At 37.2% G+C, this 17,091-nt stretch overlaps 1 protein-coding gene across 1 annotated transcript in view; it reads right to left on the reverse strand.

Annotated features, from left to right (window-relative positions):
• LOC100491312 overlaps positions 1 to 16,527 on the reverse strand; it is a 30,300-nt gene extending 13,773 nt beyond the window's left edge. Inside the window, exons 1-15 of the mRNA XM_031899089.1 lie at positions 16,329 to 16,527; positions 15,099 to 15,252; positions 14,653 to 14,828; positions 14,365 to 14,496; positions 12,235 to 12,846; positions 11,180 to 11,335; positions 10,289 to 10,738; positions 9,348 to 9,616; positions 9,037 to 9,223; positions 8,066 to 8,338; positions 7,229 to 7,429; positions 5,614 to 5,820; positions 3,872 to 4,402; positions 2,486 to 2,974; positions 1,547 to 1,735 (exon numbers count right to left, since the gene is read on the reverse strand). Of these exons, the coding sequence (XP_031754949.1) occupies positions 1,547 to 1,735; positions 2,486 to 2,974; positions 3,872 to 4,402; positions 5,614 to 5,820; positions 7,229 to 7,429; positions 8,066 to 8,338; positions 9,037 to 9,223; positions 9,348 to 9,616; positions 10,289 to 10,738; positions 11,180 to 11,335; positions 12,235 to 12,846; positions 14,365 to 14,496; positions 14,653 to 14,828; positions 15,099 to 15,252; positions 16,329 to 16,370 (4,068 nt within the window). The 5' untranslated portion in view covers positions 16,371 to 16,527. The remainder of the gene's footprint in view (positions 1 to 1,546; positions 1,736 to 2,485; positions 2,975 to 3,871; positions 4,403 to 5,613; positions 5,821 to 7,228; positions 7,430 to 8,065; positions 8,339 to 9,036; positions 9,224 to 9,347; positions 9,617 to 10,288; positions 10,739 to 11,179; positions 11,336 to 12,234; positions 12,847 to 14,364; positions 14,497 to 14,652; positions 14,829 to 15,098; positions 15,253 to 16,328) is intronic.
• Between the last annotated feature and the right edge of the window lie 564 nt (positions 16,528 to 17,091).

A 17,091-nucleotide genomic window follows, 5' to 3' on the forward strand; every position in this document is an offset into this window, starting at 1 on the left:
TGATAGCTTCCATACCCCCAGTACTATTAGAGAAGTCCCTAAGGGGCAATTTTTATGCATTAGGAGAATTTCCTCCGATGATAATAAATATTTGAATGCATCTAATAAAATAATAAATACATTTGTACAGAGAGGATATGACAGTAAAGTACTAGTATGAACTAGGAACGAGGTGTTTATGAGATCTCATGAGGAACTGCTGAAGGAATTGCCTAAATGTAAAAACTGAAAGAATTCCTTTTGTTATGGAATACGGCCCCATGAGTAAGAGAATTGAAAAGGTGGTAAAAAGCCACTGGTCCATACTTAGGCAGGATTTCATATTTGGTAAACTGTTTAAAGAATCTCCATTGTTTTCATACAAAAGAGGAAAGACCATCTCTAACCACCTGGTTACAGCTGAGATTAGCGAACCCTCTAATACAGTGGTTCCCAACCAGTGGCTCATGAGCAACTTGTTGCTCACCAACCCCTTGGATGTTGCTCTCAGTGGCCCTAAAGCAGGTTCTTATTTTTAAATTCCTGGCTTAGAGGCAAGTTTTGGTTAGGTAAAAAACAGATGCACTGCCAAAGAAAGCCACCTGTAGGCTGCCAGTCCACATAGGGGCTACCAAATAGCCAATCATAGTCCTTATTTGTTACCCCCAGGTACATTTTTCATGCTTGTGTTGCTCCCCAATTCTTTTTAAATATTAATGTGGCTCATGGGTAAAAAAAGGTTGGGTATCCTTGCTCTAATACAGGGGTCCCCAACCATTTTAGCACAACGGCCGGTAGGAGGCAAAAAAAAATAGTTAGGGTTGGGGAACATAAACGCTCTATAACGGCCTTGACCCAGAAAATAAAAAAATGCATACTCCTGTTGGGAGACATTTTTATAATGCTAAACACAATGCAGCAGCCTTACGTTGGATGGTACTCCAACAAGTCCCAGCAATGATTGGGGGGGATAGGAAAACTCAGTTACTCAGGGAGGAGGCCAAGTGCATGAGACCCTAAATACATTTGAGCCAAGGGGGATGAACAAAGCTTGAAGTTCAAAATGTTTCTTGTGAAACTTGTACTGTTCTAATGACATACTTTTTCCGTTACAGATTGATTTACCTTTCTGGACTTATTTTGACTTAATATGGATACTGTTACTAAATGGACTGCGTTCCTAACCATATGGTAGGACATAACCTTTTGCTATACAATGTTTATACTGATTAAGGTAATTTTGTTAACCTTTTTGGATAGATCTTCTGGGTAATTTCCAGGAAGAAAAAAAATCTTTTAGTACCTGGCCACTAGATGGAGCTGGTACTGTGTGTCACATGGTCTGGTGGGGGTGAGGGGTTAGTGAGGTTATAAGGCCATACACTTAGTTGTTCTGTAAATTGCACCAGAGGAAGGACCAATGTGGTCCCGAAACATGTAGTGCTATGCATCTTTAAAAAAAATTCAGCACTTGTTTGCACAAATGTGAGCTCTCGGGTGGATTCCATTTACATATTTTATCAGGAAAGCCCCAGGTCCCAAGCATTCTGGTTAACAAATCCCATACCTGTAGTATACTGTGCCCAACTTCTAAAGTGACCTTCTCTTTGGGTGCTGGCTGTTCATCCCGATTGGAGCTTTTTTTCCTCTTTTGCCTCTCAGATGCTCTGCCCACCTTGTCCTTAAGAGAAAGAAGGCCTCCTATAAGGCTCTCAGTGGCTTCTAGAACAGCTGTAGCCAGATCATCAGGTGACTCCTTGAAATAAAGTGACCAGAGAATAAGTATCACACAACAGATGGTTGTTTTGAACAAAACGTATGCTAAATATATGTTTTTGATTATCAGGATAGTATGCACTTTTGTTAATGTTATAAATGTTATATGTAACATTAAAGTTTATTAAATAAAGACATTTAGACAACAGCACAAACATCAGAATGGCCAAGCACAGCTGTTACCAACAAAACCCTAATGAAATCACTTCTTTAACCGGCAACTTATTGTTCTATGGTTCTGTCGTAACTAGAAATATAGATCTATCCATTTCTGCTTATTAATGGCCCTATTTATTTATTACATTTGCATTTGTTTACTGGGAGTGTTTTGTTCTGTGTTCCTTATATTTTATAAAGGTGTTACTTGCAGTTTAGACCTCAAATACCATTGTTTAAAACTCTCTGGCCAATAACAATCCTTGGCAGTGCCAAGTGTGCACCCCTTTTTTGTTTATTAGGGAGATATTCTGTTTTTAGTTGTAGCTGTCCATCCATAGCATTATGGCAGCTAAAAACTAACAATCTGCACATTTTTGCAGCAAAAGGTAAGTGCATATTGACTTTTTAACAAAGGAGATGCAAATTATTAAAATGTGCAAGTTTAAAACTCTTACATGTTGAGCTTTACGGCTACAACATGACACTCTTGTCCCCCCTCTTTGCCCTGTAACTTTAATTGCAAGTGTATATTTTGAATTTATATAGAGCTACTTTTACAATTAATACTGACCGTGTTCTCTCTGGTTATCTTAGCTGGCTGTTGGTTGCCATGGTTTAACTGAGGGTGGTCCTTCCCTATATCTGCAGACTCTTCTCCCACTTGTTTGAATGCACTTTGGTTCCCTTCTATATGAGCTACAGGTATATCATTGTACTGTGCAGAGTAATCATCAGTTAGTGCATGGCAGCTTCCTTCCTTATCAGTTATAGTTGCATTGTCTTCCTTTCTTCTTGTAGACTGCTTTCTCTCCTCTAATATGGCAGAATGCTCTTCCTTTTCCTTTAATATGTGCCCCTGTTCTTTAATTGGCAGATCTATTTTTAGTTCTTGTTGTCCATCATTAATTGACACATTCTTGTGCCTCTCTGCTGTGCCTTCCCAAGATCTCCCTTTTTTCAGTTGTTCTCTAAATGTTGATTCTTGCACCCTCCAAGTATTTGTTTGGTCTTCTGGCATAGAGTGTTGTCTGCGTTCTTGTGATACTGAAGCCTGCCCCCCCTCCCAAAAAAAAAGTCTGTTAGCAAATAAAAGCTAATAAAGAGTTAAGAAGAAGCATGACAAGGTTGCAATTGGTTACTTTACTGACGGACAGTAGAAGTGAACTAATTGCACTGGAGATTGCTAGACAACTTCAAATGCAACAATTAGGGCTCTGGCACACTGGGAGATTAGTCGCCCGCGACGAAACTCTCTGTTCGCGGGCGACTAATCTCCCCGAGTTGCCATCACCTGCCATCCCACCGGCGAAAATGTAAGTCGCCGGTGGGATGGCACACGCGGTGGTGCGATTTTGGCAAATCACTGAAGTTGCCTCGCGAGGCTTTTTCGCCGATTTCCCGAAATCGCGCCCTCTGGTGTGTGCCATCCCACCGGCGACTTACATTTTTGCCGGTGGGATGGCAGGTGATGGCAACTCGGGGAGATTAGTCGCCCGCGAACAGGGAGATTTGTCGTGGGCGACTAATCTCCCTGTGTGCCAGAGCCCTTAGATACATTACGGGTAATTGTGTTTCCTTAAATGAGTTTGCTAGTTATTGTAACTAACTAGTCTGCTCCAAACAATGTTTACACCTTTTAAAGCTATTCAACAGTGACTAAGGTTGCTTAAAGTAAAACTGAAGCATAACTAAAGAAGGCTATAAATGAAGCTTTATTGTAGAAAATTAGAACGCATTGTAAACTTTAACATTTCGTGCACTTGGCACTTAATCATAGCCTATGATTAAGTGCCAAGTGCACAAAACACATAAGGCTACAATGCGGTCTAATTGTCTACAATAAAGCTTCTTTGTTTTTATCTACTATTACCTGCTCGTGGGATCTGTACCTGCACTGAAGTAACTTTGTTGGTGTAAAGCTCTAAAATGATGTTAGATGTATAAAACTAATATTCACCTTGAGATTTTTATGTTTGGTCTCATCGCTTTTAATTCCTGTTGACAGTCTCTCTTCTTGTTTTGTCTCATGCTTTGCATAATCTTCCTTTTCTCCATCGCCTTCAGCTTTGCAGTCTATTTTCCCATATTGGTTTGTTGTTGTGTGTTGAGGACTTTCATCTGTGTTCTTCTGTTTTATTGGTATCAGAGATCCATCTTGACTATTTCCATCTTCTTTATGAACCAGCGTCTTTCTTCTTTCTTTTATATCCACTTTTTGTGCAGAGAGTCCTACATCTTCACTAATTGTTTTTCTTCTGGAGTCTGAATTTTCATTTTGCTCACAGGTCTCAGTTTCTTGTTCTTCATCATTATGTTGTCTGTCTCTCATAGTTTTGCATTCATTGTGTAAATGTGGATCTGAATCGTCTTCCTTACACTGAGATCCATCTCTGTACTGTGATACCAGATTAGTTGGCTGTACTTTACTAATACAGTCTGCTTTGTCACAATTCCGATTCTCTACTCCATCTATGATTTGTGCAGGAGTCTGTGGGTCAGAAGATTACATGTAAGCATCCAATACACCATGCATACATCAGCCAGGTTGAAGCAGCAAACCATTAATACACAATGTAAAAACAGAAAAGCAAATAAGCAATGCCCATTTTATATTGCTTTTGCACTGTTTTTAAGACTCCAATGAAGACCCTTTGTGGGTTAAAACACATTGAGCCTTTATGGGCTGTCTTTTAGTAAAGTCTCTAGTATTTTCAATGTAATTGCTGGTAGGTCTTCTCCTTCGAGTTGGTATCTCATTACCTTATTATTGGGTGTGCACTTTCTAAGACTATGATTTCCCTCTTTTATTGGACTGAATAAAGCCTCACATTTATTCATCTACACCTTTGTGATTTTTCATATGAAAACCCTGCGTGTGCTGTCAATCCTACCCTGAGTATCTATACCTCCTGCACGAGCACCCAGGTATTATCTTGTTCTTATGGTGTGCAGCTTTCCAGCAACTCGTTTTTTTAAGAACAGATATACCTCATTATGTAATAGAGGCACAACGTTTGCCAGGTACAGTATCCCATAGCAACGAATAATATGTTGACTGCTTTTAAACATGCAACCAGGAAATTCTACTACTGATTGGCTGCTATTGGTGACTAGGCCTGTAGCAAACTTTTAAAATCATGATATAGGTCAAATTCTCCATTCCCTCCCGCACATAGATATAAAATGCTTTCTTTCTGTTTCAACATTCCATATGTCTTCTACTTGTTTAAAAAAAAAAAAAAAACTATATAAAACCAAAAATTAGAGAGACCACAAAAAGTATTCAGTGATTTAGTCTGGTTGGCCTTGGGGCATGTGTTGTAATTTTAAGGGTACTTATTAAGGATGAATGTCTTTGACTACACATGCAGTTTTTTTAGGTAATCATTTAATGTATATAATTATACAAAGCAACATGCAGATTTATATTGTGTTTCATACATAAGCCTACCTAGAGTATAACAGTAATTGGTGAAAATAGTATCATATCAATGCCAAAGGACATTACACTATAGTGCTTATGTACTAATATAGCTGCCAAATTGTTCTAGCTCAGATTCTAATAACATCCACTCATTATTTTTTTCTTTTTAACATAATTACTGGTTAGAAAATTAAAGCATTTGTTGCTGGTGCAAGTTAGCACCTATGCTAGTAAATTAGAACTTATCTGTTATTAAGTTGTAACTAAATACAAACCTGTCCTCCTTCGTTTGGTTCTCCTACACAAGGTTCCACAGAATGTCCCTTGTCCAAAATGTGAGAGTGATTCCCACTCAGCAAACAGTCTGTGTGTAACTCCCATGGATTCTCCACCTCATTGGTTGCTGGGATAAGGCTGGTGTCATTTTTTCCACAATTCTCTTTGGGCAGAAAGGGGGCCTGGGATTCCCCACTGGAAGAGACCTTTAGAAAGTACATTGTCATGTCATGATATACAGGATCTAGTAGAAATAGCTCAAAATCAATTGGACTAGTCTGGACTGTCTTTCTATCTATCTATCATCTATCTATCTATCTATCTATCTATCTATCATCTATCTATCATCTATCTATCATCTATCTATCATCTATCTATCTATCTATCTATCGGGCAGAAAAATGTCATTTTAATTTCTTCTACACTGTTAAAATAATGCCCCATTTTTACAGAGCATAATATTTTTTATTTAAAAATGCCATAGTCTATTTTTTCAAGCTTATGTTTTCAAGGGTTTTTGGTGCAGGCCATGAATATGATTATCCAAAAGTTAACTGAACCCAACCAAGTAGTGTGAGAGGATTTAAAAGAAAACATTTTACATTTCCAGAAGAAAAATAAATAGTATTTCAATTCAAATGTATTATTTTCACTTTTAAGCTTGGTCATTACATTAACCCATAGCCATTATTGTGTTGCCTAAATAAAAGGGAGATAAACTACAGTAATTAGAAATAATAGAGTGGCTTGAACGATTAGGGGAAAAAGAAACATGTCCATGAATTTCAGAGTCTAAACTCGAAAATGAAACAGAATATTGGGACTTTCTAGGTGATGTTTTTTCTTAAATCTGGAGCTTTTAAGCTACTAATAACATGTAAAAATTACAAAAGCAGAATGGTTTTACCATCATATGGATTTATGAAGAGTAGTTATTATCAAGTGCAAAGTATTGTCCTATTATCACAGAGACAATTACAGAGACAAATGCAAATGCTTAAAAAAAGGCAGACTTTCTTGCTTAAATAGGTCTCTCCCGATAATAGAGGCCATAATTGTATATACAATTGTTGGGGCACTGACAAAAAGCAAAAAATGCACATGCCATGCTAAAGATACTCCACACTCAGTGGATTTATCCAGGCAAATACATTTATTGGATAAATCATTTTAGACCCTTAAAAATACATACTTACATATACTGCTTTCACAAGAACCATGAGTGCAGTGTTTATGATATTCTATATTTGTTGACTCTGGCACCAAGGCAAATGGAGTGCATACTTTCTGATGCTTTGTAGCAGTTTTCTTATAGTGATTGGTACCCAATAAAAATGATTTTCCCAGGGTTTCTTTTTTGGCTTAGGGCTATCCCTGAACAATACAATACTTTTAATAAGTATTTGTAAAACGGGGCAGTTGCCCACAGCAGCAATCAGATAATTGTTTTCTCATAGTAACATGTCGGATTCTAACTTAGACTGATCAAACCAAAATTCAAAATTCTTTTGGCAACTGCACTATAGCAAATTGGTCCCGGTGTCTCTCTTACTGTAATAATAAATATTTAAATACATTTCTAATTCTCAGGCCTCCAAACATGAAGATTCGTACTTCCTGGGTGCTCGCTGTCCCACTCTCTTCTGACATCTCCTGGCTTGACAAAAAATCCCCATCAACCACAGCTCTGTCTGTCACAATGACAACTACTCTCCTTACAGAAGAGAGACCAATTTCCTCTTGACCAGGAATGAGCCCACCAATGAGATTTTCAGCTGCCTCCAAAAAAGACATGGCAAGTGTATCAGAAGGGCCCTGTTTGAAAATCAAGGGAGAGGAATTTTTAGAATATGATATTGTGAAAACTTCACTACAGTAATGAGAATATTACCCATATCATTCTTTTGATATAACAAGACCCCTAAGTATATTGTGTTTAAAGGAGAAGGAAAGGTAAAAGCTAAGTAAGCTTTATCAGAAAGGTCTATGTAAATACAGCCATGAGCACTCACAGAAAAGCTGCACTGAGTCCTCTATCAAAAGAAACACAGGATTTTTTAAATTGTTTTTTGTACTGTTTTGTTCATCAGAATCAAATCCTTCAGGGCACAGGCACGAGTCTGCTCAGTTTGCTCTGCTCTCCCAATCCCCCTCCCTTCTCCTGCTCTCCCTCCCATCAGATTTTGCTCTCCCTCCCATAAGTTTTGCTCCCCCTCCTAACTGTGCTGTGTACTCCTAGCTACCAGCAGCTAGAACTGCAGCACAGAAGCTACTGAGACCAAGCTAAAATGGCAGCTTCTATTTTAAACAAACAGAGGGAGCTTCTAAGGCTGTTTACTCAGGCATGGTAAAGCTTTCTGCAGAATGAATATAGCACTCTAGCTTGTATTATTGTGACTAATCTATTGGCAGTAAAATGGCCTTTCCTTCTCCTTTAAGACAGATATTTACCTCATCAATGACCCTTTCTTCTGAAAGGTTGTTCAATAGTTGTGTGGTTGTTGCATGTGTCTCCTCATATTCCTTTAGTGTCAAACAGCCTTTTTCCTTAGATTCCTTACTACCTTGGATGGTAGTGAGAACTTGCTTATGGTCATCATTACTTTTACTTATCTCCACAGAAAGATCATATGTTGTTTGTTCCTTTTTTATCATGTGACAGCTCTCTCCTTCCTCCTCTTTCTGTGTATGAGTGTGCTCTATCTCATTGGTCTGCGATCCTCCCTGTGCAAAGGCAATTTTTTACTGAACAATATGAACAAGAGTTATCACCAATAAAAAGGTTCAAACCAAGGTACAAGACAACATATATGAATATGTCAACCCCTATCTTCATAATTTATATGTAATACATGTATCAATATTTATGTGGTGAGAAGGTATTTACCCACACAGCTTCTTTATTTTTATAATTTCTTACTGATACCCACTGGTTCTGCCTGACATCTTTTACTTTTCCAAATATTCAGCACTGTGATACCTGCATGCTTCCACCTGCACGTAAACATATCAGAGCTATGGGGAAGCCTAGTTTTGATGGACTAGAAAAACACAATTAATTATTATTCCCATCATGACATTTATAGAGATTTGTATAAAGTATTGCTGGCTCTCTTCTCCTCCTTAAGCACTGGCAAACAATGGGATTGGCAGGGGGCCAGTGAGAAGATGGGATGGAAGCAGTGTAGAAAGCAGGGAGAAAATAAACACAGATTTCCCATAATGCATATTTTACTTTTACATTCTGTATGTAAGGAGTATCTTTGTGACCATCACTAATAATAATAATAATAGTGTACAGGCTGCATGCAGGGTCACACATAATCTTTCTCTGTGTCACTGTAAAAACCTTCAACTTTCATCCTCATGCACATAAACAGCCATGATATAGCTTAAGGTTATATCCCACAATATACACATACTTGCTGTTCTGTAGTAAAATTATTCACAGTGTTTTGGTCTGACTCCCACAACCTGGCATGACTGCATCCCTTGGAACAGTCAGGATGCAACTCCCATGAGACCTCTCTAGTTATCCCCTCCGTGCTATCCTGAGCAGCTTCAGGACCATCCCCTTCTCCAGAATTCTTGGTACCTGGATTTTGCAAGCTAGTGAAAAGAACCACAAACAGTTTAAATAGCAATCTGAGCATGCACATTGACAAACTTTTGTTGAACTGAGGTCAGGGATCTGCTTTGAACAAATCAAAATCTCTCTAACATGACCAAATACCTTTGATCTTCTTTACTGCATTTCTCTTTTCCTCTTGCAGCTTTTTCTGTTGCAGATGGATTAGGGTTGCCTGTCATTTCCAAATGAGTTGAGTTGTGTTCATTCTGTGTTGTCTCTAGGTGCATGTCATTCTTGCCAAGTTCTGGCATCTTGGCCTCTGATGCATGTGATTTAGAAGTTCTGCTCACTTCATCTTTCAGAGATATCAGATTTTCAATGAGACTCTCGGCAGCTTCCATGACTATGGCAGCTAACTGACTCAAAGGGTTCTGTAGCATATATCTCAGTTAATTTGCATTATCAGGAAACACAACTGTGTAACTTATAATATATTCATCACTAGAATACACAACTATACAACTCTTCCACTAATTACTCCATAATTATTTTTGCCAAGAAGGCTTCCATCCATATCCAATTATTTTCATGTCCAACTTTCTCTGCATAAGATACTCTTTTCAGATTTTAGTTCCAAATCAAGTCTTCCCTTCAGTATAGCAAAAGCTACTTGCTTTTAATGTCTTCATTAATTTTACATCTGTTTTTTGTATCACCTCAAGATCATGAGGAACATGGTGACATGGCTTCCTTGCAGCTTTTGTGCCCTAAGCTTGATTCAAGTCAGGGTACTACCTACACTCCAAAATGTACAGAGAGTTAACTGGGTTTTGATAAAATTTCACTATTGAGTGTATATATATGCTATATGTATGCTATAGAGACGTTAGATTGTAAAGTTAGCTTGAACAAAGACTGAAATGAATAATGTATAATCTCTAAAAAATCTGCAGAATATGTTGGTGCTATATAAATAATGAATAATGACATTATTGGAGTTAAAATGAAATACAAACCCTTCCTTAAGACATATTTGTTATACCCTCTATAGTTAGCACTTGTAGTAATTCAAACACTGTGCTTTGGAGCTCAAGTATACTTACCTGTGTAGGGAGGAAATCTTTATCCCCTTTCTCTGTAATTACACTGATGCCTTCTGCTGTATTCTCACAGGATACCGTTACAGTGTCTTTATCATTATTAATAACATCATAAAGGTCTCCTTGTCCACAAAGATCTATTTTCTGTGTTTTTTCTTGGTCTTTCTCAGCTTTGTCTTCCTTTTCATGTTGAGCCATGTTTTCTTCTTCCTTGTTACCTTTATTTGCATTAGAACTTGTGTTTGTTACATTGATTCTCTGTATTTCCTCTACTTTTGCAAGATCAGCTTCTGTCTGAGTTGGGTAGTCACCTGCCTCTTCAGATAATACATTGTCCTTTTTTACTCCAACAACACATGTATCCAGGATATCTTTTGATGCGTCCCTGCTCACAAACTCTGTGTCACTGCATAAAATCTCTGTTCTCTGATGGTCAGCTGCAGTTGCTTTATACTAAAAAGAGTAAAACTATAACCAGTGAGATGAAGCAATGAGAAACAGAATGAATAAAGAAGGTATTAACTCAGAGGGAAAAACTAAGGGGTAGGCATTTAAAAAAAAACTAATGTAAGTTAAGATGTAGGCTGAAGTTGAGTTTTTCCACTGGTATCAAATATAAATTTAGGGCCCAATTAAAATTCTGTATTTAAGTGTTAAAAGTTTAAGTAATTTAAGTAAAAAGAAAAAGCATCAGCCACATCATATATAAACTGCTTTAATACTGACCCTACTATTTTCCCTTAACCAATACACCTCCTATATTTTATTTTTTAAAATTATTTCAAAATGTCCCTGTTTATAAAATTGACATTTTTTTAATAACTAACAAATAAATATTACAATCCTAAAATATATTTCTGAATTTGGGAACAGTTCTTTATATATACTACTTACTAGTTCAGCACATTTCTCTCTGAGTCTGGGAGGTACATCTTCTTTGGTACCTCTTATAGTATATACCTGTTCCACTTTTGCTTTTAACAACAATAGACTTGAAATCAGGTTCTCTGTGGCTTCCATTACTGACGCTGTCAAATCATCTGGGGACCCCTAAAATACATATGGTCATATACTCCTTTTATATTTATTGACATCTCTTAACACTACATAGGAAGCAAGCATGTCATACAGCTGTCTAAGTCAAGATTATCTAGAAACAAATATTTGATTCCTTTTGGTAGAGTAGCTGTGTTTTTATGTATTTGTAATTTATTTTGATTGATGAAATGTATTCACATCAAGATTATATACTGCAGTTTTAATATGGAAAATAGTTTGGATAAAATATAATAAACATTGGTTGAGCAACCAGCTAGCTCATTTGTACTGAGAGACTAAAGGTTTACTATGCTCATGGAACTAAATCAGTTTACTTTTACCCTCTTCCAGTGGCTTTTTGGGTCCGAGAAGAGCCACTTCCCATTCACCATTGTTATATAAGTAGCCTCCTTATTCCTACAAGCAACACATCTGTGGAAATAATTTTGTGCCTGTCCTTTTTTTGTATATAGATTTGCAGTATGTATATAGATAGACAGGTGGACATCATATGGAAATGAATGCCTTGTGACCAACAACCCCCGACAGTGACCAGTTAAAAAATTCAAATATTACACTGATATATAAGTGCACCAAATATTCTCCCTGCTCTTAAAAGTAGCACATTCACTTGATTTCCCCATATAATATAGAGTGCACATTGCAACATTTAGTTTTTGGTAAAAAAAACTTTCTACTCCAGTGGATGATTATTTGTGTAACATTGTAACAATCATTAAAAAACATTAAATATATATATATATATATATATATATATATATAAATATTGATGTACCTCAGAATAAGATACAATATCGGTGGAATGGGTACATTGTATCTGTTAGTCTTGCAAATTGGTGATGTTGCTGTGAATTCTTACCAATACTATTATCTGCCGAACATAGGCTTACCTGATTGCAAATATTCATTTCAGCTGGTCTCTCATCAACATTTCCAGATGCCATTTCGAGGTTTTCGGGTCCCTGTACAGGGCACTCTGCCACTGTTTGTTCCTCAGTCTGTGTTAGCTTGTCTCTGTCACTTCTAGTTTGTACCCTTTCAGTAGATAGGTTTTCTTCATCAGCTTCCTCTGCTTTCCCAATGAAAACAACTTGCTTTTCTTTTAAGTCCTCCTCTGGGACATGACTGTCTCTTTTTATTACCTCTTTCATAATCACAAGATCTACTTGCTTGTTATTTTCTCTCAGTGTTGAGGAATGCATTTCTGCACGTGTATGATCATAATAGAGGAGTTTGCCATCAGTACAAGCCTCCTCAGCCTGTTTGTAAGAGTTATCTCTAATGGTCAACTCTCCTTGGTTTGATGTGGATTCTCCAAAATTAGAAATTACTTTGTGTATCTTTGGATCTTCAAACTCATTATGTCTGTCCTCCTCTCCTTTGCCTTTTATATTCTTATGTAGAAAGTTTTTATTTTGATTGGTTTGTTTTTCTTCACATGGTTCCTCTGTGACAACTTCCTTTTCTTGATTAAAACCATCCCCTTCAAAACAAGGTACAATCTACAACAGAAAAAACAACACTTACCAACCAATTATGTTTTCATTTTACATGAGCGTAAAGCAAATTAGGCACCATTTTGCAACCCAACTTTTACCAAAGACCCATTTACTGTAGCTCATATCAAGAAAACAGTAAGAGTACTTTACACACTTTAACAGTACTCTCTGCAAACGAAACACCAAATATGCATCCACCCAAAATTACTACCTTATAGGGGTTGTTCACCTTTAATGTTCAAATCATTTCAAACCACCAAAAATGCTCTCAGTGTATTGGAAAAATTTCCATTAAAAAAAAGTACAAAGGCCACTGTTAAAGCTACTTTTTCTACCTGTCAAATCAGTTCTTCTTCTGTCTCTCTGATCAGTTTTCTGAAGGGATGGGAGTGGCCTATTTTGAACCTGACACACTGAGAACTTCCTATATGCTTATATAATCATGTCCAGGCTTTGCCCTTACTTTTCTCCTATTGGACCAAGTCATTGGTTGCTTGTGCCTGCATAAATTAAAAGGTCATTGGTTAATTTCTCCCTTGCAATGACATAGGCAAACAGACTCAGCATATCACAAATCTAACATAATGTTATGTTAGATTTACATTAGCGATGTGCCGGCCAGCCTGCAACCCACAGGACACGCTGGTCAGCCAGGTTCAGACAGACATCTGCACATCAAAAGCGGGTTGTTATAGAAGATATCTCAGGGCTGAGATTTAGGGGCTAATTTACTTACCCACGAACGGGTCGAAATGAGTCCGATTGCGTTTTTTTCGTAATGATCGGTATTTTGCGATTTTTTTGTATGTTTTGCGATTTTTTCGGATTCTTTACGAATTTTTCGTTACCAATACGATTTTTGCGTAAAAACGCGAGTTTTTCGTATCCATTACGAAAGTTGCGTAAAAAGTTGCGCATTTTTCGTAGCGTTAAAACTTACGCGAAAAGTTGCGCATTTTTCGCGTAAGTTTTAACGCTACGAAAAATGCGCAACTTTTTACGCAACTTTCGTAATGGATACGAAAAACTCGCGTTTTTACGCAAAAATCGTATTGGTAACGAAAAATTCGTAAAGAATCCGAAAAAATCGCAAAACATACGAAAAAGTCGCAAAATGTTCGTTTTCAAGTCGGAACTTTTCCAATTCGGGTCGGATTCGTGGGTTAGTAAATCAGCCCCTTAGAGTTGGTTTATTTAAGTTGTAACTAATAAAAGAGGCTGAAAGATTACCAGGGCTAGTTATATAATATATTAAAGCACAATGCAAATATTTCTCTTGACAACAACCCATTCATTCAAAAATAAAGATTTTTAATTGGAGGTTTGAAGAAGTTCCAGATAGTTCCTAGCTTTGTTCTATAAACTGAAACTTCCTGTTTGCGGGTTGATGATGGAATGCAGAGCAGAATATGGTGTTTATAGTGGCACGGTTCCAGATTCAACAGAAAGATATACTACTATCTCTAAATGGTAAATAAAAGGAAGACAGATGGGCAGTTTATATACAGGACTTTGTCTTACCTCTGTGCTAAACTTTTTTAGTGTGAGCTTCTCTCTTTGTGTAAGAGGCTGCAGTGATTTAATAAGATCTGTAACAGCATCTTGCCCTTCTAAAGAAGTTCTGCAATGGCCACTTTGTGGTTTATTCTCCAGCTGTAAGTAGTAACAAAACTTTTTCTTTAGAACAACAAGCACAAATGCTCATATCATTATTGAGTACTGTATGCCAAGTATACACAAGCAATAAACATGTAAATGCTTCTTGTATTATTGGGAGGAAAAGGTCACTGAACTAAAGAGTTGTCTTACTTCCTGAGCCATTTCCATAACAAGCTCTCTTAGCTCCAGTTCCTGCTTGAGCTGTACTTGTACGAGGAGTCGCACAGCACAGTCGCCCCAAGTCACCACTCCCCGCTTCTCCTTCAGGCAAGACTTTGTTACCGTCATGGCAAAAAGAAACAGCTGCCTCAGTGGGTCTCGGACACCTGTTGTTACAGCAGATTTATAACAAACCAGATGTAAAAAAATTGGAAACAATTTTATTTAAGTACAATCTCGAGATGGAATTCCCTCTAATCTGATTAGTGTTTAATATGTGAATCCCTTGGCATGTTGAGCCTACATTTCTAACTGACTTACACCTAAAGAATCACACATTAACTTATTAAAAATAATTTACCAATATTAACATAAATGAGTGTCTGTATTGTAAAATGAGGCCTGAGACTGAAGAAGAACACACTATTCTTTCCTACCTGTCTGCATGGATTCTTGTTGTTTCTCAGCTTCCCCGAGGAGCAGGTTAGACGATGGCTCATGAAGTTCTTCATGGCTGCAGCTTTGGAGGAGCTGAAACAAGAGATCCCGTACCTCCTCTTGCCTTCTGAGCAAACTTTCTATTTTCTCCTCCTATGTGAAAAGTGAGAACACCTGCTCAATCTTAGCCAAAAATCTTTGGTGAATTAAAAATATAGATGGAAAGTATTTTTAATATACTAGCGCATAGCCAGGATTGATCTCCAGATTACTAGTTAACTGTCTGAACCTGTATTTACTTTCATTGAACGAATGTAGTTTTATTTGTAAAACACAGAACTTAATTTCTACATGTACATATCAACAAAACTGACAATGTATATTACAATTTTTACATTTATCAATATGTAGAATTTGTCTGTGTAGGTACTCTGGTACCTAAGGTTGTTGTCAGACAGAAGCCCTTCTAGAGACACCTAAACCTAAATACTGTAGTAGTCTTCTTAATCTGTAGCATGCAGATTGGGTGACAGCTCAGGTGCTGATATCCATTTCTGACCATCAGACAGTGCTACACATAATGTATGTATATAACGTAATGTAACATTACTTTTATTTTTTTTTAACTTTGAATAAATGAATGCCCATGAATGTCAGACATTTATCAAAAAATCGAAACAAAAAGCATGTGTGGGAAAAAGTCACAGAAAAGTTGCAAAAACTTTTTCTACTTGGCGTACAATAACCGCAACTTTTTGCATTGCCACACAAAAGGCAGCATCAAACATCTGAAAACCTCTAAATATTCTTAAAGAAAAGATTTTCCAGGGGGGAAGGAAGCAACATCTGCCATTAACCTCTACAAGATCTTGACAGGTTGTAGATGGAGTATTTTTTGGATTCTGAGTTTTCTCACTTAATCTTGGAAAGGTTGCAACTTTTTTTTCTGTGACTTTTATCATTAGAAAATCCAAATGGCAAGAGCTAGACCAAACAGGGCCACGTGAGGTGATTTTGTGTTTGTTTGGACACAGTTTGTGTACAGTAAATTTCTCCTTTCACTTTCAGATGAATAAATAGTCTGAAAATGACAGTCAGGGGAATATGAAAGAGATTTCTTTAGAGTAACTAATGAGAGAAAAAGAAAAAAACCCTCACTTTTAATTATATTCATGCAATCGCTTCAGTATTCTGTCACTTATTGCAACCAATTAACCCTCTTTCCTTACCTGCAAGGAAGTTTTTTGCAGTACATATGAGTTTTTGTTCATTTTTTTCGGTTTTGGTCTTTGACCTGTTGTGAGCCTGATGTGAGCAAGTTCTTCCTGGCAGGAATCCAGACACACTGGACCTCCATCCCAGAACCTGTGGCAAAGTACTTACAGCATTTTGGGGATCTCATGAAACATTATGTTTGTTACAATAGGACTAACCTCAAACTTGTTTATACTTCAGAACTTTTGACATGGCTCAATAAACCTACCAGTTGTTGTAAATGGAAATGATCAGAAGAGGAGAATCAAAGATCCACTCGTGTCAAGGATCCTTAGGTCTAACTATGAGGCCCTATATATCTGGTACTTACTGCCATTCCTACATCACATTGTAATAGATGCAATGTTTCCTGTAGTGGTTTGTAAAGAAGAACAACTAACAGTTTTGCTTGGTTAGATAAAAATAATCTCTTTACTGATCTGAAACAGTAACACACTAGAATAATGAGATGTATGGTTTTTTGTTCCTCTAATGTTCTTCAAGGGATCAGTTTTGCTCCTTTACTGAACATGGGCAAGACACCAACCATGAACTAAATTCAAGTTTTAACAATAGCGTTTCTTTTCATTTAATGGAATATATGTATCATACCCCAAGGCAAAACCTACAACAATAGAAGGTAAAGGACCAAGTGAGGCATGCATTTACTTTTGCCCACCACGGAATGCTATAGTATGGCTGGTAGTAGCCCTTGGTATGCATACTATGGATGTACCC

Source organism: Xenopus tropicalis, chromosome 3 (assembly GCF_000004195.4).
Source record: "Xenopus tropicalis strain Nigerian chromosome 3, UCB_Xtro_10.0, whole genome shotgun sequence".
Taxonomy (NCBI): domain Eukaryota; kingdom Metazoa; phylum Chordata; class Amphibia; order Anura; family Pipidae; genus Xenopus; species Xenopus tropicalis.